Genomic DNA, 27,985 nt, shown 5'->3' with positions numbered 1-27,985 from the left:
ATGCTACAGGATAAGGGCCTGTCGGAGAGTGAGGAGGCCTTCCGGGCCCCGGGCCCGGCGCTCGGCGAGGCCAATGCTGCCAACGCCGCCAACGCCCCTGAGCCCGCGCTGGCCGCGCAGGTGCTCAGCGGGGCTGCACTCGGTAGCCCCCCGGGCCAGGGAGCCGACGCTGCCGCGGCCACTGCGGAGCAGGTAGGTCCGCGCCCTGCGCCCTCCGTCGGTCTGTGAGCGGGACCGCCCGCGCCTGTCAGGCCGCCGCACTGCGCGCAGGACGCGCTTCCCGGGGACCTGGCTGCACCCTGCCCAGTCTGCCTGAGGATGCTCACCTGATGGGCAGAGGCTTGCTCTGTCCGCCGTCAGTCCCTCTTCTGTTTGGGCTACTCTGGGACAGGTCCGGGAGGGGACCCCAGGGACAGTGGAGGGAGCCCAGGCCAAGTGTCCAGTTCCTACGACCCCAGGAGGCTGGGGGTGTGTGGGGGGGCCGCGGAGGAGCTCGGAGGCCACAGGAACTTCACCTGGAGGGTCGTGGTGATCACCTGATGATGACAGTGAGCGAGCGTGTCTGTGTACGCACGCCTTCGGCCTGTGCGGGTCTGCACGCAATGCTGTGGGTGCGTGCATCTGGCGGCCTCTCCTGGGTCTGTGCGTCTGCTTGCCAGCCCCTGGCTCTGCCCCGCACATGGAGTGTTTATGTTTGTGTGCCAATGGGTCATCTACCCTGGCAGGGGCGGTTTATGTGTCCTTTGCCCGCCTATCTACAGGTGCAACAGCTCTGGGAGAGGGAGTTCAGTCACTACGTTTTAAAAAATTCATTAATGGTACGGAATAATTTTGTGAAATGTAATTTTGAGGCATGAGCTCCCGGGACTAGCTGTGTTTCTGCATAGTTCTTGGGGCCTGAGTTCTCCTTTCTGAGGGTTCAGCTGGAGCTGTGGGCCAGGCCGACACAGTCCCCTTCCTTCTCATTCCTAGACCATTGAGAACATCAAGGTGGGCCTGCATGAGAAGGAGCTCTGGAAGAAGTTCCACGAGGCAGGCACAGAGATGATCATCACCAAGGCGGGCAGGTCAGCTCTGGGAGATTTACTTTGGGGAGGAGGATGGTGAGTGGGAGCAATGAAGGTCCCCGAGGGCTCCCTTAGCAGTTCTCTCAGTCTCCAGTCTGGGGGAAATGACAATCCCCCCCCCCCTTCCACCACTCTGGTCTTAGCCCCAAATCCCACCAAGCCATGTACAGGGGTGTAGGACCAGGGCTCAGAAAACTCAGGGGGCTACGCCCACTCCCTGCAAGGGAGTGTGGAGAGGGAAGGAGGAGAGGCAAAGCACTGTGTAAATGACTGCAAATAAGGATCTGGATGCTGGGGTCCCTGCTCTGGCAGTTTGGCCCCCTGGGCAGCTGCTTTGTCCTCCTTTTGGGGACTTGCAGGGTTTCTTAGGATTGCATTGATTGGAGACCTGGCAGTGCCCCTCAGCAAATGCAGGAAGGGGACTGGACCACGTTTTCCTATATCCGTAATGTTTTGGGAGCAGTGCGAACCCAAGTGTCTCATCCCTCGGGTGCTACTTTCTTTTGCCAGCCTCCCCCTCCTTGGCCAAGGGGAAGCACTGCTGAGCCCTGTGAGTGTGTTGTTTGGGGAGCAGCTCTCCGTGGCTGCCAGAGAGGGATGATTTATAAAGTGGAAACATCTTTAAAATGCGCTGGTGTCTGTGGGAGAGGACGGGGAGGAGAGGGTGAGAGGAGGAAGGTGCAGACTGCCTGGGGAAGCGAGATTCACTGGGCGGTCTGGGCGGGGCCGCAGTGTGGGTAGCGAGGAGGGTGTTATCAGGTGAAGGGCGATGGCTGTAGACAGAGAAGCTGGGAAGTTCAAGTTCAGGAACCCCCTTACCTCACATCCTCCACATACTCACACTTGATTTTGATCCTTGGGGGACAGGTTAGGTGTGAAACTGTCCCTTGGCCTGGCTGTGGGCCCGTTTAACTGGGTTTCCTGAGGACTAAGATGGTGAAGCGTCAAGGGCCCAGGGCCTGGAGTCAGACAGCAGGGGCTTCAGTTCCAGCTCAGCTACTTCCATCTGGGCAGCCCTCAGGCAAGGGTGGTCGCTGCCCCTCCCCATCCGCAGCTGTAAAATAATAGGTCCTTCGTCATACAGTTGTATGTAAAGCACTCCCACACCTCCTGCTCATGTACGCGCACAACACATGCTAGCTGTACTATTAAATAATAATGCTAATGATATTAATCATAGTTAAGAGAAATGTCTGGCGTCCATGCAGCATTTCCACCCTACTTTTTTAAAGAACTCTGTTGAACTGCGTAGACTATTCAAAGGAAACAAAAAACTGGTGGTTTGCAGTGTAGGAGAGCTGTGCTCCTTCCTGTCTGCTCACTGGCCGCCAGCCTGGCAAGGTTTCCCTTGTTTTGTTAGGGGTGGGGGTCTGGACACTTGGCCGCCCACGTGTCTAAGTCAGGGAGGTGGCCTGGCCACCAGGGTTTCTATCAGGAGTGGGAGCAGTTAGAGTCCAGGGCCTGAGTTTGCTGCTTTGGGGGGATGGGGCAGGAGGATCCATTAGGGAAGCCTGGCAGAGGGTGCACATGGAGTAGTCACTAAGGACAGTGTGGGGCCAGGTATCACAAGCCCTGCCTTTCCGTACCTGAGTGCACTTAGGCAAGGCCCTAAACTTCCTGTGGCTCAGTGCTATTAGGTAAAACAGATGGTGACTAGATCTACCTGCCATCCTTTCTTTTCCCATTACTGTGAGACTCAAACCAGGGAGCACATGAACAGTCATGAACAGTGTGTGGTAAATTGTTGAGTGGATTACAGGTGTGAAGAAGGGGGATTGATTTCTTGTGATTGCTGTGGTGGATGGAAGGAAAGAAGACAGAGCAAGACTCAGACCTTCCCTTTTTAGGCAGCAGAAATAACCTTGTCTCTAGAAAATAAATGGCCAGCCCATTCTTTGGGCATCCCTGTCCTCTGCCATTTTAAACAAAAGGCATTTGGGATTTTCCTCAGTGGGGTTTCCTCCATCTGCTTGGGTCCTCCTGCCTCCCCCCAAAACACACACACACACACACACACACACACACACACACACACACACGACTGACTTCAGGCAGACTTTTGTGCCTGATCCTTCCTAGTGGAGGCTTAGAGTTGGGCCTCAGGGAATGATATAATTTTTAAATAGTTGTGATGCTGTTGGCCAATTATGGGCTCATCACAGTCTTTCTCTGGCAGAAAGTTATCCTTGCCTAGTCCTTAAGCTTTAAAGTCACTAGCCTAATCCCCTCCCCCATACTTCTCACAGACCCATTTTCCTCCCACATAGCTGCCCACTGACTTCAGAGACCACTTTCACTGCTCTTGTCCCTGGTCCTCTCCCTCCTCAGGCCTTCCTCCCACGGCAGCCTCAGGAGGGGAGGCAGCCTGCTTTGCTTGGGCTTGTGGCTCTTCAACCTCTGTCTAGCGACCCTCCCTGTTCTCTTCTTTGTGTCTCTATCAGCAGCCTTTCTTGGACACTTCCATTTCTCAGCAGATGACCAGGATCCTTCTCCTAAACTTTGAGTCACAGATTCCTAGACTGTTAGAGCTGGACATAAATCTGACCCCAGAGAAGGGAAGGCACTTGGATCTTGTAGACAGAAGCAGAGTTAGGCACTTACCAGGTCTACACAAGCCAAGCAGATGATACTCTACCCCTAGAACAAAACCGCAACTTGGACAAATTTTCTTGATTGCTTACTTCCAGGGCCAGTTCACTGTTTTGAATGAAGGTTGTTGCTCTGCCCTAGAGATCCTGGCTGGTTAGAGGCATGATAACTGCTGCCTGGTTGATGGAAGGATGGGTCTTGGAGAAGAGGGAGCAGAATGTTCTTTTTTTTTTTTTTCCAGAGACAGAGAGAGGGATAGATAGGGACAGACAGGAAGGGCGAGAGATAAGAAGCTTCAGTTTTTTTGTTGCAGCACCTTAGTTGTTCATTGATTGCTTTTTCATATGTACCTTGACCCGGGGGGCTACAGCAGACAGAGTAACCCCTGACTCAAGCCAGCGACCTTGGGCTCATGCTGGTGAGCTATGATCAAACCAGATGAACCCGTGCTCAAGCTGGCGACCTCGGGGTCTCGAACCTGGGTCCTCCGCATCCCAGTCCAATGCTCTATCCACTGTGCCACCGCCCGGTCAGGCAGGAGCAAAATGTTCTTAAGCCAGTTTGAGACCTTGGGTCACAAGCCTCTTGCCGTAAGCCCTTAAAGGTCTGAAGGAGTGAGTCTGAATTCTTTAACAATTTTATCTGGTGACTAAAATGCCAACCACAGTATGATACATCAATTTCTGAATGCTCAGGAACCCCTGATGTCCAGTTTAAGACGTGGCCAGACCCTTCCCCAGCCAGTCTCTGTCCATCTCTGGTCCCCACAACCAGGTTTATACTGTTGACTGCAGAGAGCAGATCCCTTTCTCTGTCTCCGTATATCCCTGCCAAGCTTGATACATGTGAGAAACTGCATTTTCTCCCAAACATAGATAAAAGTGAGCTCCACAAAAATTGAAATATAAACCTCTCCCAAATGAAAATTTCCTAACTGTATGACTGCTCTACCCTAGGTCATGGTTGTGCCACCAGATAAATCTTCACTATCAGCCTTCATAGCTTGTTGAGTTCAATGTTGCTTGTGTTAGTGACAGTGAATTTGCGTTTGAAAAATGAACTACCGATGAGAACTCCTGTTGAACCTGTATTGTTTGTTATTCTGAGGCAAGGATTTGGCCTGGCTTAATCCGGGGCTTCAAAGCCAATTGCCCTCGCTCTGTATACAGAGCGTCAGAGCTCAGTGGCGCGGGTGATAAGAGAAGTAAGGGTTGAAGACACTGGGAAAGTGGGTTGGGGAGAGAGTGCTTTGATCTCTTTTTAAAGTATTTTCTGAAAGCAAAAGTCTATCAGAAGGAAATGTGTTTTTTTTATGTGTGTGTTTTTTTTAATCTAAGAGAAGCAACTGACCTTCCAAAACAGCATCCATTCCATACACTCTCACTCTGGCCCCCTACCTCAGGGAAAATAGTTCTTAAAAATGCTTTGGGTGAATTAGAAAACTGTGTGTGTGTGTGTGTGTGTGTGTGTGTGTGTGTGTGTGTGTGTAAAGTGGAAATAAATTAAACATAGCTGTGTTATTGCTCTCAGAAATCATTTGGCTCCAAAAGTTTTGGTCCCACAACAACCCCCAAACTCAGCCTTGTTTACAAGGCCCTGGCCTCTTCCCAACATGTCCAGAATTCTTCCTGAAGATTCTTAGACACTAGAGATGGAAAGATGGGTGGGGTTTTCTGTGGACCCCGGAACTTTTCCAGCAGCCTGTTCCTTTCAGACTCTGGGCTCCAGAGTTTTTCTCTTTCCATATATATACATACACACACACACACACACACACACACACACACACACACGTGTGTGTATTTATATATGTATATATAATATATGTATATATATGTGATATATACATATATAAATTTTAATGTCAATTTTATTGAAGTGGAACAGTCCTGCAGAAAAGAGAACAATTCTTAATTGTCCAGCTCTATAAACTTCCACACAGTGAACACACCCGTGTAACCACAACTCAGATAAAGAAACAGAGCATTACCAGCCCCCAGAGTCCCTCTGCGTGTCCTCCCCATCACTCCTCCCCTCAACCTCTCTCCAGACTTCTCACCCCTTCTATTTAGTTTTGTGCCTATCCAGAGGTCCCTGTTGTACCCCCACTAGGAAGTCGGAGCTGCGGTGGGTTTGGGTCTTGGGGACCCCGCTAGGTGGGAAGAATCTGGCAGGTCCCTGGGTCTGCCGTCCCCTCCCGCCTGGCGGGACGGTGGGCGGGCCGGTGGGAGCCGCAGCTGGCAGCTCTCGGGGCCCAGCTGTGACGCGCGTGTTCCTGCTCAGCAGCAAGTTTGCATGTGCGGATTTGTTGCCAAAATCAAAATGCCCCAAAACCGTTTCTCTGCGCCCCGTCCAAGGAAGCTTATCTTAGCAGTTCATTCTAAAACCATTTCCGAGTATGAAGTAGATAAAGGCTCCCGCCCCGCACTCTTTCAGAGCCTGTTTGGTGATCAGAGGCGGAGCCCCGGCTTTCATCTCCTCCCCGGGCTGGGCCGGGCGGCTTGTTTATTCCCGGCGGGGCCGCTTCCGCGCGCTGGGGACGCCCTCCTGCCCAGATGCTGGGGTCCCGGGGTCCCAGGGTCCCGGGATCCGGGGTCCGGAGCCCAAGGGGCGGGGAGCTAGAGAGCGGGAGAGGGCTCGCGGGCCCCGGGGAAGGGTGCGAGGGCCCGGGAGAGGACGGAGGGTGGGAGAGGGCTGCTGGGCGCGGGGCCGGGGCCGCGGGGCATCTGGGACGGGCGAGCAGGATTGCACACCCCTGCGGACAGGCCGGAGGGGCGGTCTGCTCAGAGTCCTCACCTCCCTTCCCGGCCGCCCTCCCCTCCTACGGAGGTGTTCCTCCTGCCGTGGGTGTTGGTTTTCAGGTACAGCTTACGTCCTAAATCACAGAGACAGCATACATCTCCCTCCACCTTCCATCGGCGTCCGCAGAGAGGACCTGCACGGTGCGGAGCCGAGGGGACGCCGGGCACGGCTCCCACCCCGGCCCCGTGCGTGGCCGGAGTCTGGCCGCCTGCCGCTGGCACCCATACCCGACCTCTGGGTTCCAACCGGAGCCACCTGGGAACCTGGGGCAGAGGCCCTGAGCGCTGGCGGGGGCCGGTGGGGAGTGGACCGGGTTTCGGGGTCACACGGGGCCTTTTCCCCACGCAGGGCAGCCCTCACCCTTCCAGAGCCCCCTAGAGGGGAAATAGTTGTGCCGGGCATCCCCACACAGTGTGTTCTCCGTAGCCTAGAGGAGTCACCAGAGTGGCCCTGACAGGGACTGAGATGTGTTTCCACGGAGACAGTGGAGCTCACCGAGCCTGAAGGGGCCTGGTAACTGTTGAACTTTCCCTTCAGATCAGATACCCGGACCCCCTCCCTGCTTCTGAGAGGAGGGACATAGTGGCCAGGGAGGCAGAGGCTAAGACAGCCCTTCCCTGCTTCCCCCAACTCCTGCAAAACCTCTCCGAGGCCGTTGTAGGCCAGGAATCTGGGCTACAGTCAGTTCCTAGGAGAAGACAGTCCATAGTGCACAAGCTCTGTGCCTTGGAGGGCTGAGCACCGGCCCTGTGCTGGCCTTCCACCAGGCACTCAGGATCGGCCTGGCCTCAGGGGCCGCAGAGGCCAACGACAGTAGGGACAGGGAGGAACGAGACCCCTCACCCTCTCAGCAGAGGTTATGAAGACTGTTCAAGTGGCAGCCAGCCATATTCGTCTGGCCCCCTTTGTGGACACTGCCCTGGGGGAAGCCATGTCTGCCCTCTGCTGTTGCCACCTGGAGCGATTACAGGGAAACGGACTAAGTGCTGGGCATTGGGACCAGGCCAGCCCCAACACAGCCAGGGCTGCCCCATTTTGTGGCTGTTTCTGAAGCAGTTACAAAATGGTGGCCTGGAGAGGACAGGATTCTTGGCCCTCCCCCAGGGAGGGGGGCGGTGAGGCAGCTGCCTCCTTCCCTCTCTTCAGCTTTAGGCCCACCAGGGGAGAGGCTGGGCCAGGAAAGAGGGTGGTGCAGGCTCCAGCTGTGCCCCCAGGCCAGGCGAGGGGGGGGGGACGGAAAGCAGGAGGCAGGATTGGGTTCCTGAGCCCTCTCACTTCCCCCGTTCCTGGAGAGGGGGTGGGGTGGACATTTGAAAATGCTTTCAATTGACATCTGAGACAAATTCTTCCACACGGTTTATAAGTCCCTAGACTTGCAGCTAGAACTTCCCTCCTCCCTCCAGGCACACACACATGCACGCACGCGTGCTCCACCTCCTGCGTGATTGCATGTGTTTGTGCACACACACGGTCACACATCTCCCACATCCCTGGCCCCTGCTACATGCTCACCACCTTTCCTCTAGCTAGAGAGAGGGTGCACAGACCAGGGCTGGGCTGGGGAGTGGAAGGAACCCTCCCGCTCAGGGTTCCTGACCTGGGCTCGCTGTAGGGTCTGCCACCTTATGGAAGTCTTGATCCCTTCTGGAAGCCTTGTCCTGTCCAGGTAAGCTGGTACCCCTGTTGACAACATGGAGGACTCCATCTGTTTGCGGTGTCTAGGACAGCTGCTCTTGAGGGTCCTTGTACTGCCGCTCAGCTGAGTGAGAGGCAGAGAACTGCCCCATGGCTTCCCTGCAGGGGTAGGTTGGCAGTCTCCCAGCTCAGGGGATTTGATTCATGTCTTCATTTAGGCTTGGATTCTCCTCTCTCTTGGGGGACACTTTTGTGGGAGACCATCTAGGAGGGATGGGGATGTCTGAATGACTGTGAGGAAGTTCCGTCTGTCCCTCTGGGGGGGGGGCATTCAGAGTCAGGGACCTGGTGACCAGGGGAGGGAGCTGTGCCCCTGCAGGTATGTGTAATGCTGTGGTGTGTGTGTATGTGCTGAGGGGTCTGGGAAACTCTTCTCTAGAATGTTCTTTGAGCCTCAGGGCCCTGGACAGTCTAAACATGGGCTGCAGAGCCTAAAAAACTTTGTCTTTTGTTGAATCCATTTTCACAGAGGCAGGTCGTCCCACGGGTCTGGGGAGAGAGAAGCGCTGTGGGGTCAGCAGTTATAGTCATACATGGACTCATTTAATCCACACAGCAACTACGAGATGTATAGTAATATCCGCGTTTTAGAGATGAAGGAACCGAGGCACAGAGAGAGCCAAGCCAGTTGCCCAAGCCCTCCTCGCTTGTCAATGCTGGGGCCAGGCTGGGCCCCAGGACAGAGTGGTTCTAGAACCCATGCTCTTCTCCAGGAGGCCCCTGGTACCCAGTTCACGTGGGCAGCCCAGTCCCGTGTTCACAGGGATTGACATCTTGACTGAACACGCCAAAGAAATCCAAGGACCTAGGAACTCTCTCCCATTCTGCCAGTTGGTTTGAGGCCTGAGGATTTCCACAGAGATATACTCCAGAGGAGACATCTCATTGATTATGGAAGTGGCTGACAGAGATGTCCAAGTCTTCTGCTCTGGCCCCCTCTAATGGCTTCCCAGAACTTTAGGTGTCCATAGACTGTGAAGGACAGAAGAGAAACTAAGGCAGGCAGGTTGGTGTTAAAATCCTCTCTCAGGGTCCTGACCAGGACTTTAGCTTCTCACAGCCTCTGGGCCTAAATCTTAGGCAATGGGGTTGGGGAGGGGGACTTCAGTCTGGGAAACCATGTAAACCCTCTTCCCAGACACACAGACTGACAGCTGCAGGGGCCCAGAGAGTGGCTAGTGCATCCCTCTGTCCTTGTGCAGGCAGAGGCTTAGGTCAGGGGGAGGTGACAGCCTCAGGCCATACAGCTCTGACCCATGCCGAGACTTCTTTTTTTTTTTTTTTTTATTAAATTTAATGCAGTGACATTGATAAATCAGGGTACATATGTTGAGAGAAAATATCTCTAGATTATTTTGACATTTGATTGTGCTGTATACCCCTCCCGCAAAGTTAAATTGTCTTCTGTCACCTTCTATCTGGTTTTCTTTGTGCCCCTCCCCTTCCCTAACCCCTCTCTCCTTCTTCACCCCCTCCTCCCTCCCCCAACCCCCCCCCCCCGCCCCTGTTGCCATCACATTCTTGTTCATGTCTCTGAGTCTCGTTTTTATGTCCCTTCTATGTATGGATTCATCTCAGTTTTTTTTCTGATTTACTTATTTCACTCCGTATAATGTTATCAAGGTCCATCCATGTTATTGTAAATGATCCGATGTCATCATTTCTTATGGCTGAGTAGTATTCCATAGTATATATGTACCAAAGTTTTTTAATCCACTCGTCCTCTGACGGACACTTGGGCTGTTTCCAGATCTTCGCTATTGTGAACAATGCTGCCACAAACTTGTATAGGGCAGTGCCTCTTCAGGCCCGCTGCCCCTTTTCCCGCGTGCCATTGCGCCCATGCTCCGTCCACACTCCACCTCCCCCTCTGGCTTCCCCCAGGAGGATGTTCCCCAGCTACAAGGTGAAAGTCACAGGCATGAACCCCAAGACCAAGTATATCCTTCTGATTGACATCGTCCCTGCCGATGACCACCGCTACAAGTTCTGTGACAACAAATGGTAAGTCACCTCATGTCACCTGCCTTCCCTGCTCTTTTCATTCACCATATCTATCACCACTGACATTTGCTCAGAGACTCGCCAGTGACTGCCCGATCTGATCTGCAGCCTCGGGAGCCTGCAGGGCAGTGCCTCGGCCGATGTCTGCACACCTGGAGCAGGCGGGGCTGGGGCCCAGGCTGCACGTGAGCTGCAGTGTCTGAGTGTTCGCTAGATTTCAGGGGTCTGTGCTCTCCCCACAAGGTGGTAGGGCGAGCAGAGACTGGGTGTATTTGGAAGCCAGGTCCTGCCAAGGGTCATGTTTCTATGATATTTCTTCTCTCTCTGGGCTGGCTGTGCTCTCCCCACAGCCCTGGACAGACAGGATTGGTGACTGTGCTGTGAGTGACCGATGAACACCAACCCCGGGTTATTTAGGCTCTGGTGGTGCTGCACGGGGAGGAGGGCGGGAGCCGTTTTCTTGGGGGTCCAGCTGCCTGCTCTGTGGCATCTCTCTCCTGCTTCTCCACTCACTTGCTCTTTCTGTGGCTTCAGTGCCTGTCCACCATCCAGAGTCAGCGGGCTGCCGCCCGGTGGTTCAATGATGGGATCCTTCGGCAAGGGGCTGGGGAGGAAACAGGCAGGTTGAAAGGCAAAACCAAACTGGGGCCATGTAAAGAAACCCCGGCTCCATTTCCTGAGGCCACCTCCTTAGTGCCCTGTCTGCCCCCAGAGCCCAGGGCAGTGCTCACGGAGGAGGGATGGAATGAATCAACGACCCCGGGATATGGGCTCCGCTGTGGCAGGTGGTGGTAGGGCGAGCAGAGACTGGGTGTATTTGGAAGCCAGGTCCTGCCAAGGGTCATGTTTCTATGATATTTCTTCTCTCTCTGGGCTGAATTAGCACTCAGAGCAGGCTCTGGCTGAGGGGACAGCTACCAATGAATTTCTTTAGAGCAAGCGTTGTTTTAGGGGCAAGAAATTCGAAAGTTGTCTAGGTCCACTGAAAAGCTCCCTCCAAATAATATAACATAACTTTTAAAAATGCTATCAGTGTTTTTCAACCTCCAGTCTGTGGACTCCTACTGGTCCACCGGGAATACTGTGCCGGTCCGTGAAAGAGTTAACCACCCCAGTGTGGCTACCAATAATACATTTGTGGTTTGCCCCTTTCCTAGTAAATAATGACATTTCTCTGTAATCGCCCTTCCTCTTTCACCCTCTTTTCTGTCCCTCACTGCTACCCCCTAAAATCCTAATTGTCAGTGTGATAGGACCAGCATCGATATTTCTTCCTTTCAGGTCTGCGGGGATTTGCTCTCAGAGAGTCGACAGGGACTCTGGGCTTCCCACGGTAATCAGCTGCTCTTTTGGCAGGATGGTGGCGGGGAAGGCGGAGCCCGCCATGCCAGGAAGGCTCTATGTCCACCCAGATTCTCCTGCCACTGGGGCCCACTGGATGCGGCAGCTGGTCTCCTTCCAGAAGCTGAAGCTGACAAACAACCACCTGGACCCGTTTGGCCATGTAAGGGCCTGAGGGCGAGGCCTGGGGTGCGGTGGGTGGGCTGGGCTCTGCAGAACCTACTCTTGGGCCCAGCTCCAGGCTTCGGTGCCAGTTGGGCCCGTTTGTGCCAGGAGGCAGGGCCCCAGTGCCACAGCTGCACGTCCTTCCCTTCACACTTACGGCTGGGTAACTTTTGGCAAGTTTTTTGGCCTTTTGGAGCCTCAGTTTCCTTGTCTAGAAAATGAAGGTGACCATACGTACTGTCCCGGCTGTGAGAATTAAACGGGAGAGTGTGCACGCAGCACCTGCACGCTGGAGGCTCTGGATAAATGGCAACTATGACAGTCATGACGGAAGGACAGGTCCGATCGCTCAGAGCTGGTGTCCCCAATGTCTTGCTGGAGCATAAGATAAGGAAACTTTCTTGAGAGAGAGTCTGATGAGGGTGAAGCCCGCCAGAGCAGGCCTCTCTCTGGCTCCCGTGTCAGCCCTGCGCCAGCCCTGCCTGGGACCTGGCTCTCGCAGAGAGACTCCGAAGCCCACAGACAGACGGACGGGTTGCCGCCACCCCACCCAGGCTGCTGGAGCTTATTCTGCCCCAGCTGCCCTGGCAGACCCACAAACAGCTTTTTATGTGGAAATTTTTAGCTCAAGTGTGTAGGGCAAACTTAAGTCTCGGGACCTGGTATTACTCGCCAGGGCACAGGCCCTGCCCCTCTAGGCTACGACGGTTATGCTGAGTGTGCGGGGCTGGGCGGGGGCCCTAGATGCAGCTTCCCAGGGTGCACAGGGAGCACTCAGGCTGTGCACAGAGCGGGTGAGCAGCCGTGGGCATGTGCAGGTACGTGCCTCCTTTATACCTCAGTTCTTTTTCTGGGGGTCTGCATGCAAATCAGAATTCTGTGACTCATATACTGCTCACAAAAATTAGGGGATATTTCAAAATGAATATGAAGCGATACAAAAAAGAAGCATTTGATTTTTTTTTATTAAACAAGAACATCAGAAAAGCAAACAACAAGTCAAAGCAAGTTGTTTGATGATGCAAATGAGATGCAAAACCAACTTTGATTTCATTGGTGAAAATGCACTATACAAAAGGCTGAAAGTACAGGAGTATCTGCATGTTCCCTGATCCCCTAAAGTTTGTGAGCAGTAGTTCCCCGTGGAAAATGCCAACAATTGCACGTCTGATCGACTGATATGTAACTAGCAAGCAGCTCTTAGTTCTCATTTTCTCAGTCTGTTCAGTTCTCTTCTCTTGGACTATAAACAAGCAACTAGCAGAATGCTCATTCAACGTAGTTAATTCCTGATTTATCTGTTTTGCAAGCAGCATGGGTTTTTCCCATGTGGGCCGGCAGGTGCTGTTGGGTGTGACAGAAATGTGCCGGTGTGCACAGAAGCAGGCGCGCGTGCAGCCCAGCCTGCCGCGGAAGCAGAGACAAGCCACTGATCCAAGGGGAAGGGTCAGCCAAGTCCCCGCCTCCCAGAGCACAGGGACTTATAACTGAGGGGAGAGGGACCTTCCAGATCTTTCTGGGCACTGTCCTGGCCAAGACTTTGTTCCCAGCCAGCTCCTCCTAGGCCTCTTCTGCTTGGCCAGGCTGTGGCACCAGACTCGGGAGGTTAATGGATGCTTCTGTGGGGGAGGCAGGGAACCTAGCTGACAGGCACGCTCACCACTGCACACACACATGCACGCTCCGTGGGACAGACCTCTGGGGTGAGCACAGAGCTTGGTGGAAGCTGAATCTTTGGGTGAGTGACCAGAGTACCTAGGGATCAATGCTCTGGTGAGATTTTTGGATGCGTAGCTCGCCATGGTGGTTGCCAGCTTCAGGGATGCCTCAGGGGACTCTTTCACATCCCTGACCCTCTGCAGAAAGTGGCAGGGGAGGAAGTCACGTGGCTAAACACCTGGGCTTTTTTAGGAATAGGAGCGAGACCTAGCCTTGGTAGACCAGCAGATTTTCTCAGCCTGGCTTGCCTCTTTAGTGGCTCTACTGGGTTCCATAGGGATTTGTCCTAACCCTGCATATAGTCTCAGGTCTGAGCTAGTAGGGCTGCTCGATGGACTAGTGATGGGGGCGCCATGCCCGCCTGGGGCTCAGCTCCCTTTGGCAATGGGGATGTTCCTTTACTGACTTCAGCTTTCTCTCCAGAGGGTAGGGCTGCAGAGCAGCTCCCTTCTTCCCTGGGCCCACACGGGGTGGCAGGGCTCAGGGAGATTATCTCAGGAACTGGGGAGCAGTCTTGGACCCATGCTTTCTGATTTCAGTTCCAGCACTCTCTCGCTTCTGCACCTGTTTCTCTGTGTTCCCAGCTTGAGCTGTCCTGTCTGCAGGTATTTGGAGCACCTCTGGAGAAGGGAGCGGCCCGTGGCCATGCAGTCAGGGGCCGTGGAGGACGGGCTCACTTCCTAGACATCTCAGGGCAAAGTAGCCCACTGGGACCTTGGCTCCTCCGCTCCTCGGCCTGTTCCCACGGGAGTGGTGAGCTCTTCAAGTCCCCCTTCCTGGCTTCTCAGGGCAGGAGGCTGGGACGGCGCCATCTCACACTGTGAACTTGCCCCAAACAAGCCCTTCCTTCTACATTTTCAGTTTTCCCTGGGAGCTTCCAAACCTCAAGTAACTTTCTCTAGCCAAATGGACTTGGGACTTTTCTCCCAGCATCGCAGGGACCTTATTTAGCAGCTGTGTCCCATTTGCAGCTTTCCCCCAGGAGTAGGGCCCAGGGCTCGGGGTCCAGGGTTCAGGGTGAGGGCTAGGGCCTGACCACGTCTCTACATGGCAGGCAGGGGTCTGGGACAGGGGCCTCTCAGACCACATGGCCACATGCTCCAAAAAGACAGGACTGGGTTCTGACTAGAAAACTCCTTGTGGACTTTTGCTGTGAGTCCAGGAAAGACCTCTGTTCTTGACGGGTAGGTTCAGGGTATGACCCCTGGGCTCTGGGAGTAAAGCCCAAGGCCGAGGGAAAGTGGGCAGAAAGGATCAGGGGAAAGGGCAGGACCACGCAGCCTCCTTGCAGCCCTGACTCAGCGTCACTTCTCTAGTTCTGGGGGCCGCGCTGGCCATCTGCCCACTGTTCCTTCCTACACGCCACCCAACCTGCGCCCCAGATGACCATGTGGTGGGAAAAGGAGATGCTTCTGGAAGTCGAGGGGCCTCACTGGGGGAGGGCAGCATCCCACGGCAGGACGTGGAGATGACTGGCGCAAAGGTCTATCTTCTCCTGCCTCAAGCTTCCCAGATCCCCAGATTCCCGAGGACGAAGGTCAGTCTATGCGCTTTGACATAAACTTGATGTTTGAATCTGTTCCAGAGGCTGAGTTCCCTGGGCTGGGGGTGTGGGCTGCAGCTCCTTGGCCACAAAGTGACACGTGCACAGTTCCCTCAATGTGCCACTTCCTTCTCTGCCACAAGCCTCTTCACCTAGTCAGTTACTCCTGACTTGGGATCCATGCTCAAATGCCACTTCTTCAGGGAGATTGTTCATGGTCCTCATGACAGGCTTTCCAAGCTTTGTACACCTTCCTGTCCTCGTACTTACTACATTGAGTTCTATACTTCTCTGTCAAATTTGTTTTTGAACAGGAAATACATTCACATGGTTTATTTTATTATTATTTTTTTTTTTACAGAGATAGAGAGAGGGATAGATAGGGACAGACAGACAGGAATGGAGAGATGAGAAGCATCAATCATCAGTTTTTCATTGCGACACCTTAGTTGTTCATTGATTGCTTTCTTGTATGTGCCTTGACCGTGGGGATACAGGAGACTGAGTAACCCCTTGCTCAAGCCAGTGACCTTGGGTCCAAGCTGGTGAGCTTTTGCTCAAACCAGATGAGCCCGCGCTCAAGCAGGCGACCTCAGGGTCTCGAACCTGGGTCCTCCACATCCCAGTCCGATGCTCTATCCACTGCGCCACCGCCTAGTCAGGCTCACATGGTTTAAAAATAAACCAATGAGTAAGTCAAAATGTCTACAATGAGATGTTTTTCTCCAGGGGTTCCCCATCCACTTGATTTCTTCCATTCTCAGCCACAAGTAACCGACGGTAAGAGCACACGTCAGTTGCTGGAGCTGGGACAACTGGAGAGCTCTCTGTAAGAGAATAAAAGAGTTGGATTCACACCTCATATCAAATGCCAGAATAAATTCCAAAAGAATCAATGGTTTAAGTGTAAAAATAAATCCATAAAACACTAAAAGAAAACAGAAGAAAATGTCCTTGCAAGTAAGGAGTGGATGAGGGCTTTCAAGGATGAGGGCTTTCAATTACTTAGAACTAATTATTTTCAGTGTTTCCTATTGCATACACAAGCAGAACGCAGGCTCTCAAATCGTTGCTTTTAGACACCAATGTAGTGTGATACAAACTTTTTTTTTTTCTAGCAAGAGAGACAGACAGGGACAGGCAGACAGAAAAGGAAAGAAATGGGAAGCATCAACTCATAGTTGTGGCACCTTAGTTGCTCATTGATTGCTTCTCATATGTGCCTTGTCCTGGGGGGGGGGGGAGATCCAGCCAAGCCAGTGACCCCTTGCTCAAGCCAACAACATTGGGCTCAAGCCAGTGACCTTAGGCTTCGAGCCAGCAACCATGAGGTCATGTCTATGATCCCATGCTCAAACTGGATGAGCACAGGCTCAACCCAGCAACCTTGGGGTTTCAAACCTGGGTCCTCAGTATCCCAGGCTGACGCTCTATCCACTGCACCACTACCTGGTCAGGTACAAACACTTTTTGCAACCTTGCTTTGTCAACCTAGTATATCATAGGGATCGTGCCATTCATACAGAGCGTCCCTGTTTCTTTTTACACAGCTGCATAGAATTTCATCACATGATTGTTTCATAAATTTGCCACGGGTCCTTACTGAAAGACTTAGATGTTTTTCTATATTTTTGCTCTTTTGATTATGCGTGTGCATATGGCATTGTGTACTTGTGCCAAGTGTGCCTGTGCCAAGGATATCTATGCCATGAAGTGCCTATTCAAAGGGTATTTGGATTTGTCATTTGTAATTCTGCCCTCCACTGGAGTCACACTGATGTATATTCCTGCTGTCACTGTAACCTCACCAACACGGTAGGAGAAAAAAGTTCTGGATTTTTGCCAGCCTGATGCGTGAGATGTAGATATCCATTTTAGTTTTAACTTGTATTTCTTCTTGAGGGTAAGCATTTTTTTAAAAAAAATATGTATTTCCTCTCCTGTGAACTGCTGTCCTTATCCTTTCTTCAGTTTTCTCTTAGATTTTTTTTTACCACTTATTAGTTCTAGGCACTTTTATAAATTGGGAAGATTTCACTCCTATCTGTGATATGAGTTGCACATATGTTTTCCCACTTTGTGATTTGTCTTTGGCTTTTGCCTGCAGTGGTATTCCTGTACAGAAGTTTCTGATTGGCTGTCTCGGTCTCTTCCTCACAGATTCTGCCTTTTGAGTAATTGAAAGCCCTTATCCACTCCTTACTTGTGAGAGAACTTTCTTCTGTTTTCTTTTAGTGTTTTATGGATTTATTTTTACACTTAAACCATTGATTCTTTTGGAATTTATTCTGGCATTTGATATGAGGTGTGAATCCAACTCTTTTATTCTCTTACAGAGAGCTCTCCAGTTGTCCCAGCTCCAGCAACTGGCGTGCGCTCTTTCCTCCCCGTTCAGGATGCCTGTTTCGGTGTCCCGATCCCTGACTGGACCTGGGCCTTTTCCTGGGCCAGCACCTCAGCTGCTGGAACTTGCTGACAAGTTTCACTGCTGACAGGGCTCACCCCACTGCTCTTCTGTTTCAGTCTTCTGGGGTTAGGCCTGTGTGCTTTTTCACAGGAACTTTAGAATAACCTTGTAGTATTGAGAACAGGGCTTATTTTCATTTATTTATTTAAGTAAACTTATTGGGCTAACATGGGTTAATGACATCATATGAGTTTCAGGCATATAGCCTTATTATACATCATCTGTGTTCTCCACTGTGTGTTTGCCGCCGCACGGCTAGCGTCCTTCTGTCACTGCATGGCTGACCCCTTTACTCGGCTGTACTCCGCCTTTCCCGTATGTTAGAATCAGTGTACCGTATTTCCCCAAGTAGAAGATGCGCCCATGTATAAGACGCACCTTAATTTGGGGGCCCGGAATTTGGAAAAAAAAATGTATTACAGAAAGTTATTGAACTCAAGTTTTATTCATCATAAAATTCATACAACTTATCATCACTGTCAAAACTCCCATCCATTAGCATGTGCTCATCTGTGTCTGATGGCGAATCACAGTCTTCATATACTGCCTCGTCCTCAGTTCCATCTATGACATTTAAAATGCCACAACCACTGTATAAGATGCACCCAGTTTTTGGACCCCTAATTTTTTTTTTTTAAAGTGCATCTTATACATGGGGAAATACGGTAACTGATAAATTTATTTAGGGACATTGGTAGGAATGCCTTTCTCTTTGTTGAAGTCTGCTTTTTGTCCTCCAAAAGTGTATTCAAACTTGTTTCCTAAGATCCTGTGCCATTCTTGTTCAGTATTTCATCGTGTTACTATTATAAATGCAGACTTTCTGCCACTACATTTTCTCACCAAATTTTTGCTTGATTTTGGATGATTGTGTGACTTCCCACTATAGGAAACCATGAGTTTTGTCATCGCCGTGATGTCCTAGTGCCCGGCACTGTCTGGAAGAAAGTGGGTGCTGGTCAGCAGTGAGTGAGTGAGTGGACCTGCTGAATCGGATGGTATTCAGACAGAGAAGGCCCTTCCTCCACCAGGGGCTGGTGCCCCACAAAGCTTATGCTGTTCATGTGCCAGTGGGGCGAGCTACTGGTCTCCTTCTTCTCCTCTTTGTCTCCTCTATTTTCTGAGTCCTGACAATGTGCCAAGCCCTTGTTGGGGGTTTCGGGGATACAGGTGCCCTGCACAACTTCAGGTCTGGCCTGGCCCTCACCAGCCAGGCTCAGGTTACGAGCTCAGGCTGGGAAATTAGTACCAATTCTGGCTCTGCCTCCCATCAGTGTCTGAGGTCGGGCACACACCTGCACCTCCCTGAGCCTCCGCCCCTTGTCTATCACAGTGGGGCTAATAATAGGGATGTCATGAGGATTAATCACATGATGTGTGTAGAAGGCTCAGCATGGCCTGGCACACAGGACCTGCTCAGGGAACGGGGGCTATTATTGCCAGGACTGTGAGAGAGGCGGGAAAGTCTCTGGGCCCTGGGCTGCTGCCCTGGAAGTGATTCCCAACCGTGGCACTGACCCTTGAACAATATCATTTGAACTGCATGGGCCAGTTAAAAAAAAATCCGTGTATAAGTAGATCCATGCAGTTCACACTGCCTAGCTGAAGGGTCAACTGCACTTACCCAGCCTGTGGAGAGCACATGTACTCTCTGAGGCCATCTGGAATCTTCTCAGGATTCTGTCTCCCACCAGCTGTGTGTCCTTGGGCAAGTCACGTTCCCACTGCAGGCCTCCTGTTCCTCATCTGCAAGATTAGGAGCTGGACTAGAACGGTCCCCAAGGTCTGCCTGTGCAGGGCCTAGGCTGGGTGTTTCTCACAGAGATAAAACTGGGCCCTGCCTGTCCGGCACGCTCTGGTGAGCTCTCCGGGAGGTGGATGTTTGGCGCTATTGCAACCTTTAAAGTAGAACAGGCTTCTGAGTTGTAGCCAGCACATAATGAATCCCATTTCTATAAAACAACGATGATGATGAGCCCAGTTGTGTAGTAGGCTTTGTTGACGTGGCTGGCCCATTTGGCCCAATATCCTCTGCAACAAATAAAAAATGTGAGACCCTGGCAAAGTAGTTTAATGTGACGCCTGAGGAACTTCCGAATAAAGCCAGGTGTGTGAGTCACTGGGTTGGTTTCATTCTGTCGGGCCGATGGGACGGAGGCTCCAGTTTATATCTGCGTTGGTTCAGTGGGAGGGACTTCCTTCCAGACACTTGTCCAGGTTCCAGACTGTCAGAATGGGAAGGGTATTTGGGACCGCATAGTCAAAGGCCGCACTTTACAGATGGGGACCCCAATTATTGGAGGGGAAGAATTTGGCTCAAGACTTGTAGCTGATGAGCAGAGATCCATAGAAGCTTCCAGGCCTGTCTTCACTTCTCTGTGCCTGGGGGTGCATACCCCTAGTGGCTCCTGCCTGGCCCTGCAAGTCTAACAGTTTTTCTCCTTGTTCTCTGCCAGCCTGACTGGTTCCCTTCCCTGCATAGGCATGTTGTCTGGTGGGCTAAGGGGTTTGGCCTTTATCCCCAGGGGCAAGAGGGGACCATCAATGGTGGCATTATGAACAGAGGACACTTATTGAGCCCTAAATGCTGGCAGGAGTGGTGGTGGTAGGGACATGAGGGGAGAGGAGGAGACACAAAGGGCCCTACTCTGAAGCCGTGTGCGGTCTTTCTGGATGAGCCACAAGGTTTGAAATGGGGGAGTGACCCGATCCATGCGTCATGGGTGAGATGGACAGGAAGTAGAAGGGGGCAGGGAGGAGACTGTCCCAAACCACAGTGACAGACAGTGGTGTCTGACCCGGGGCTGTGCGGCAGGGCTGGGCAGGTGTTCTACAGGTGGAGTCGCAGGGCTCAGTCACTACTGATTGGAGGTGGGTGACCGTGAAAAAAGGGGACTTGACAATGCCCAGGGCTCTGTCGGAACCATTACAGCCTGTGATGCCCAGGTGGCAAAGGATGGGGTTGGCACTGCCACTGGTTCTAAGGTGTCCCCAAGGGACAGCACAGCCTTCTGCATTCTCCCTTTGTGTCCCGGTCCCTTGGCGAGCCGGAGTGACCAGGGCTGGCCCTGTGTGCCAGGAAGCCTGTGAGTGCTCTCAGAAAGATTGTCTGTGCCATGCTTAGCCACTGTTTCTAACCAGAAAACTGCCTCAGAGGTCATCCTGTCCTGGGGAACAAAGAAGGACAGAGAGGAGTGGGTAGGGAGTTTCGGCCACGGCCCAGCTTGTCCTGTTCCCATAACCCTGCCTTGCACTTATAGTTCCTATTCGGGGAAAAAGGAGCCTGGAAGTACAAAAGGAATAAAGGACACGGCCCCTTTTCGTGAGGAGTTCTAGTTTAACCGAAGGGACGAGTAGAGAGGAAATCACAGGAGTGGCACCACAGCCAAGCAGACACTGCGGGACATTTCAGAACTGGGGGTTCAGAGCAGGCCCGAGGAATCTGGGGAGGCCCCCCGGAAGAGTGGAGAGGCCTGGAAGGGGAGGGGGATGGGAAAGGAAGGTGAAAACAGCGGAGGGAACTGCATATGCACAGGTGCAGAGGCAGGAATCTGGGGATTCCTGGAGGCACCCGGACCACCTGCCAGGTAGTCAGTGGCTAGGTCTCCTGGGAACTTGGGTTCTTTGTTATCTCCTGCAGCTGGGGGGACAGGGCAGGGGGACACAGTAACCTAATGGACTGGGAGGTGTTCCCCAAGACCCAGCTCCTCTCCCCAGGGGTCTCTTCCCAGCCTCCTGCAAAGGGATGTCCACTGAGCCTCCCAGCCCTGCAGGACCTATGTCCTCCAGCCTCACTCTGAGTCTCTTGTCTGGCAGGCCCCCAGCTGGGCAGTGGGTCTCCAGCCACAAGACTTGGTTGGGGCGTTGGGAAGCTCTGGACTTGCCCCAGGAGGGTCCAGAGGTTTGTCACTGAGGACTTAGGGGTAAATGGCCAGTGCAGAAGGCAGAAAAGCTAGTTCTTGCTGGATGGAGCTACTCAGCCCAAACCAAGGAGGCCAGTGAAGGCCAGAGCCCACAGCCCAGCTCCTGGCCCACCTGTGCTCCGGGCTGTCCCTGTCCCCAGGGTGTGATGAAGGCAGAGCCTCCCAGGATGAAGGCTTCTGCCCTGGCTCTCCATGGAAGAGCCTGGCTCTGGCCCTTCTCTTGGTGCTCTGGTCACGCAGAGGCTAAATCCTTGACTAAGCTTCAGCACCAGGCCTGGTCCCGGGGAACCTGGAAATGTGGGAGCCAGCAGGCTCGGCTGAGGGGTAGAGAGAGGAACTCAGAGGGGATTGGGACCTGAGGGCCAGCCTGGCCCAGCCAGGGCAGGAGCCAAAGGGTTAACAAAAGCAGCAGTGCTGATAAAATGCCCCAAATTCCTGGTCCTGCCTCCAATGGGGAGTGCGTCTGGCAAATGTCAACGATAAAAATTACATTTTAATGGCACATGATGCAGCCGCTACCGTGGGCGCAGCTGAACAAAGCAGGCCTGCAGCGGCCACGCTGTGTGTGATGCCCAGGGCTGCAGGGCCACGCCTCCTGGGCGCTTTCATAAGCTTTGGCCATCAGGGTACCCACCTCCCAGCCCCAAGCATCCTCAAGGGCCTATGGGTGACCGGGCCTCTGGCTTTCTCCCTCGTTATTTTAGGAACTTTGCTTGTCTCCTAACTTGGTGCCTTGAACTCTGTCTAGCCTGGACGGCTGCAAAGTCCCTCCCGGCTGTGAGCGGCCTCGGGCGGGTCTCGGGCAGGAAGCCTCTGAGCTCCCCACTACCCTCTGCAGGCCTCCGTGAATGTGAGGGTGAATGCACAGAGGAATTACTGGATGACAAAGGTCAGAGTGTAGCATTTCCCCCAGCTTCCCTCCCTCCCAGTTCCACAGACTTCTGGGCTGGGAAGCTGCCTGTGTTGCTGACACGTGTGAGGAGGGCTGAGCCCCCTCAGTGGGGGCTCCCCCTAAGGAAGGCAGTTACACACAAGCGGTGGCGAGGGGTCCACAGGGAGAGAAGCAAGGGGCAGAGGCAGCCTGGAGGGGCAGCCTGAGGGAGGTAAGGAATGCACTATGAACCCATTTTACAAATAGGGGCACTGAGGCTCGGAGGTGTCCAGCGGCTTGTCTGAGGTCAGTGCATGAGGCAGTGGCCCCCTGGACTTCCGCCTGTAACTCAGAATTATACCCACGGCACTGTGCCGGGTCCTCTGGGGGCTTTAAACTGTTCCATTCTCCACGGCCACAGAGAGACGGTCTGTGATGTCGGGGAGGTCCTGGGACCAGGCATCGGTGCTGGAGCAGAGTGGCTAAGTGAGGGCCTGGGGGCTTGGTTCTTTACATGGGAACGTTAGGACCTTTCTGGGCTCAGGCCCTCTCTGTCATCAGGCCCCGAGTCTGGGCTTTTCAGAAACGAGAGCCAGCCCAGGGCCAGCTGAAAGAGGCCGGCGGCCAGAGGGTGGGGACCTGGCGCTCAGGAGGAGACTCTTCTCTTCCAGATCATCCTCAACTCCATGCACAAGTACCAGCCGCGGCTACACATCGTGAAGGCTGACGAGAACAATGCTTTTGGCTCCAAAAACACAGCCTTCTGCACCCATGTGTTCCCAGAGACTTCCTTCATCTCTGTGACCTCCTACCAGAACCACAAGGTACAGCTGCAGTCCCCACAGCCCCACCAGTGTCACCATGGGGCATTTTTGTGGGCTCCGGAGAGGCTGGGAGTACAGCTTTGGAGGCAGCGAGGCTGAGGCGGGCCTAGTGCAGGACCGCAGGAGCCTGCCAAGGACGCAGCGCAGTGAGACAGCGCGTAATGAGACAGACAGGAGGGAGGTGACTGGAAATCTCTGGTGCATAGGAATCGTGGTCTCTATTTGGGGGGCCAAAGTTGGCGGCTGTAAACCCTGGAAGGTGGAGCTTGCCTTGTGGCTTAAATGTTAGGCTCCTCCATCTATACCTGGTGGATTCAAAGGTCAATTTCTAGGAGTGCAGAGAGAGGGGGCAGGAATGGCAGAGAAGCCTGGGGCACTGTCAGCCTTGTGGGAGCAGGGAGACTGAGCTGTCTGGAGGCCTCTCCTGAGCTGTGGTCAGAGGGCGTGGGCTGTGTCCAACCCCTCCGCCTCCCCAGCCCAGCCAGACTGCGCCCCAAACCCGCGTGGGCCACTCTCCCTGGCCTCTCTGAACCTTTCAGGGTGCTTTTCACATCGTGCACATTGGGATTGGCGAGGTGGACAGGGGTCATTGCAGAAGGACCATCAGCTGTGGTGGATTTTAGTCAGAAAGAAGAGTGACAGTCACCTGCATTTAGAACAGTCATTCAGAGCTGGATGTGGCAGTTCAGTTGCACTGACAGGGGTGGCACAGACAGGAAGCCGTGTCAGCCACCCAGGAAAGGATGATGAGGGACTGAAGCCAGGAGCACAGTGAGCACAGAGACAGACTTGGAGGCTCTGCAGAAGTACAGCGGATAAGAGCCAGTGACAAGCTGTGGCTGCTGAGGCCAAGCAGGGCCCAGAGAGATCCCTGGCCTGCCTAGGCCCGGGCTGTGTGACTTCCCAGGCCCTGCCCTGGGCTCTGAGCGGCCGGGGTATGGGAGGAGGGCCAGAGTCTGGCCCCGTCCTCTGCCCCCGCACCTCAACAGTGTGTCCTCTCCTGCCAGATCACACAGCTGAAAATTGAGAACAACCCTTTCGCCAAGGGATTCCGGGGCAGTGATGACAGTGACCTACGTGTGGCCCGGCTACAAAGGTAAGGCTTTCCCAGCCGGGGGTGGGATTGGCAGACTGGGTTCAGGCATGTGGACTCAGTAACCCTCCAAGAATCTTCTCTCTTTCCCTCCCTTCCACTGACTGTCCTCCTCACTGCTCCAGCAAAGAATACCCCGTGATCTCCAAAAGCATCATGAGGCAGAGGCTGGTCTCCACGCAGCTCTCGGCCAAGCCCGACGTCAGCCCCCTGCACGGCCCCCACCAAGCGCTCCAGCACTACCAGTATGAGAACGGGGCTCACATGCAGTTTGCTGCGGCCGAGCCTCAGGACCTTCCCCTCAACACCTTCCCAGCCCAGCGGGACTCGAGCCTCTTCTACCACTGCCTGAAAAGACGAGGTAGCTCTCTCCTGGTCTAAAAGCCCTAGAGAGTTAGAGGAGGGGTGCAGCTGTCCTCACTAACACTCCCCACTGCGCATGGGAGCATGCAAGGATGCACACCTGAGCGCACGTGCACACGCACACATGCGCTTCGGGGTACTTGTGTGACCTGGGAGAGCACGCCTGAAGGGTTGGGGCCATGGATAAGCTCAGTGCAGAGATGGTTCTCGCTGTCGATGCAGCAGCCTCAGGATCCTCACAGACACGGGGCCTTCTGTCCCCAGACATTGGTGTCCCTCCCCAAGCCCAGGGGTTGCTTTGAGGCCACTGCTGTGAGCACCTCCTCAGGGTGGGCAGGCAACAGAAACCAGCTGGGCCACCTCTGAGCGCGGGTGGAGGCTGCGGCACCACAGCCCAGAGGCTTTAGATCGGGGCTGTCATTTACCAAAGCAAACTCCACCCTAAAACAGGGGTGACCTGCAGACAGGACTAGGGGCTCGCTGCCTCATCACACTAGGGTCTGCAAAGGCTTCTTGCGAGTGGGAAGGAGCTATTGTGGATGTAGACTGGGGGCTGGGACCACAGGCAACAGCACTGTCTGTGAAGAACAGGGGCCCTGCGCTGGGAACCAGAACGTCTGCGCTCTGGGGCCAGGTCTCTATTCTTCATCTATAAAACAGGAATGGTCAGTGTTATTACGTCAGAAGACTTCACAGGGTCACTGAACTTCACTGGGGAATGAGCTTGGGGACGTTCACGTGCAATCCAGAATGTTCTCTCCGTCCAGCTCCTAGAGACCGTCACACAGAGCTCTGAATACCCCTGTTCCGGTCCCATTAGAACTAACGACCTGGACCAGAAGTTGGCAAACGGTGGCTCTGGGACTAGTCTGCCCGCTGCCTGTTTCTGTTCTGGCCCGGGAGCCGTACAAACGGTTTTTACATTGTTAATTACACCGTTCACAAAAGTAGGGCATATTTTATCACTTCATAATCATTTTGAAATATCCCTAATTTTTGTAAGCAGTATAGTTGGAAAACATCAAAAGACTTATTTCATGATATGGGAACATTAGATGAAATTCAAATTTTAGTATCCATAAATAAAGGTTTATTGGAACACAGCCATACATATTTATTTACCTACTATCTGTGGCTGCTTTCATGTGACGACAGCAGGGTTGAGCACAGTGAGTCCTCACTTAACGTCATCGACAGCTACTGCTACTTCAGGCATCATTAAGTAAAATGAAGCCAGTGTCACCATGGGCTAACTGACATAAACAAGAGTTAGGCTCCTACAGCGTATTTCTGGTCATGAAAACATCACCAAACTTCCAAAACACTTCCATATCAAACATTGAAATAAATGTACACTATGCGTACATTTAAGAAAGATTAATGAAAAAGGTAAGATAATGATTTTGCCCATGTATTTCAGCCCAGGGTGGCAGGTAGCCCGAGCCTATCCCTACAGCTCAGGCACAAGAACCCGCCCTGGTCAGGACACTGCCCGCACGCTCACCGAGACGTGCACGTTGACACGCCGGTTCCCCTCGTGTGCTCATCTTCAGGACGTGAGAGGAAGCCAGAGAAAACTCACACAGACGGGGGAGAACAGGCAAACTCTACACAGACAGCGGCCCCACCCCTGGATTATTCCCCCCCCCATCAACATTATCCTGAAATGCTGAATAAAACAAAAACGATTCAAAGACCTACTGTAGTTATGACAGATTCCACATGACCCACAAAGCCTGAAATCTTTACTGTCTGGACCTTTACAGAAGTTTGCTCACCCCCGACCTAGAGTGACTGGGCCATTTCCCCAGTTCAAGAGCTTACTGCTCTTGAGAGAAAGGAGGAATTTGGAGAGAAGATGGAGAAGGGATGAGTGAGGGATGAATGAAAGAGCTGGGTAAGAGAGAGGGGCAAGTTCCCCCTCACCCGATGGGGCAGAGGTGAGCGCAGGCCTTCACCCTTGGCCACTCCTCCAGGTCACCCTGCCCCGTGCGCACACCCAGTCCAGAATGAGTCCCTAGAGAAAACTAGGGGGTGAGCCAAGATTCTTAAGTTGGTTGAGTGGGCTGCATGCAGCCTGAGGCCCTGGGCCGGGGTCGTCATCCCTGGATCCTGGGGCGGGGTGGGTGGTGGTGGTAGGGGGGATGGTACCACTTCAGCCCTCCTGGTTGAGGATATTGAAGGACATGCATACATGGTTTGGGGCAGCTGGTGTTATCTTTCCTCAAACAGAGTATTAGCTTAGGCTCCATTTCTTAATTTTGTAAACAGTGTTGTGTGTTGGAATCTGTGTGAAACAATGTAATGGGACTTCTTTGAACATGCGTAGGGTTTGCTCCCTCTTCTAACAGCAACAGGAACGTGCCTACAAATAGTTTGGGCTTGCGAAGCCTTCCTGGGAGCTGAGGATTGAGGCAGAAACATCGTGGCTTTAATTTTCTGACTAATTCAGACAGATGTGGCCTCTGGGCCTGGTTTGGTCTGGCAATTGTCTCTACTTTCCTTGGCCAGAGTGGGCCTGGTCTATGAATGCCAGCACACATTAAGGCCTCTTCCCATCCCCAAGAGTCAAGGCAAAGGATCAAAGCTGTGCACCTCCTGGCTAAACACATCACTCGGTGTCCAACGATGCAGTGGTCCCCGTGGCCTGTGAGCACGGTCCATCCATCCTCTTACCATTTCTTGGCTGCTGCCACCTTGTAAAAGCTGTAGCTGATTGAAATGGTTTTGGGAGTGCCATGGCAACATGGGGCAAGGGCGGGCCCTGCATGACACAGGTAGGCTGTCCTGGCATCTAGCTGGGGTGTTCTGGGCCCTGGGCTGGTGGAAACGGCTCTTCCTGAAGGTTTCTTTGTCTTCCAGCAGACAGCGCCCGCCACCTGGACTTACCCTGCAAGCGCTCCTATCTGGAAGCCCCCTCGGCAGTGGGGGAGGAGCATTACTTCCGGTCTCCCCCTCCCTACGACCAGCAGATGCTGAGCCCCTCCTACTGCAGCGAGGTGACCCCAAGAGAAGCCTGTATGTACTCGAGCTCGGGGCCTGAGCTCGCAGGGGTGTCGGGGGTGGACGACTTGCCCCCACCCCCCCTGAGCTGTAACATGTGGACGTCAGTCTCGCCGTACACGAGTTACAGCGTTCAGACGATGGAGGCGGTGCCCTACCAGTCCTTCCCCACACACTTCACGGCCACCACTATGATGCCTCGGCTGCCCACCATCTCCCCGCAGAGTGCCCAGCCGCCAGGGAACACCCACTTCAGTGTCTACAACCAGCTGTCCCAGTCTCAGGCCCGGGAGCGGGCTCCGGCCGCCACCTTCCCGAGGGAGCGGGGCCTCCCCGCCGTGTGCGAGCGGAAGCCGCCCTCGCCACACCTCAGCGCCGCCAGCGACTTCCTCTACTCGCAGAGCTTCTCCTTGTCGCGGGAGGCTTCCCTCCAGTACCACTCGGGCGTGGGGACAGTGGAGAACTGGACTGATGGCTGACTCCCACGTCTCCCCGACAGCCCCAGGACCATGTCAG

General features: G+C 53.5%; 1 protein-coding gene across 2 annotated transcripts; it reads left to right on the top strand.

Moving 5' to 3' along the window:
* Positions 1-27,948, top strand: TBX4 (T-box transcription factor 4). 2 transcript variants are annotated; one of them, XM_066255330.1, is made up of 8 exons: positions 1-192; positions 973-1,067; positions 10,038-10,157; positions 11,514-11,661; positions 22,858-23,010; positions 24,018-24,106; positions 24,229-24,464; positions 27,332-27,948. In XM_066255330.1, exons 1-8 carry the CDS (start codon positions 1-3, stop codon positions 27,946-27,948), a joined length of 1,650 nt encoding a protein of 549 aa, XP_066111427.1. The 2 variants fall into 2 exon arrangements, with proteins under 2 accessions (XP_066111427.1, XP_066111426.1); XM_066255329.1 differs by having other exon boundaries at positions 27,329-27,948.
* Positions 27,949-27,985: the final 37 nt, after the last annotated feature.

The sequence above is a fragment of the Saccopteryx bilineata genome, chromosome 2 (genome assembly GCF_036850765.1).
Source record: "Saccopteryx bilineata isolate mSacBil1 chromosome 2, mSacBil1_pri_phased_curated, whole genome shotgun sequence".
NCBI lineage: Eukaryota > Metazoa > Chordata > Mammalia > Chiroptera > Emballonuridae > Saccopteryx > Saccopteryx bilineata.
This window is presented reverse-complemented; position numbering and strand designations above follow the sequence as displayed.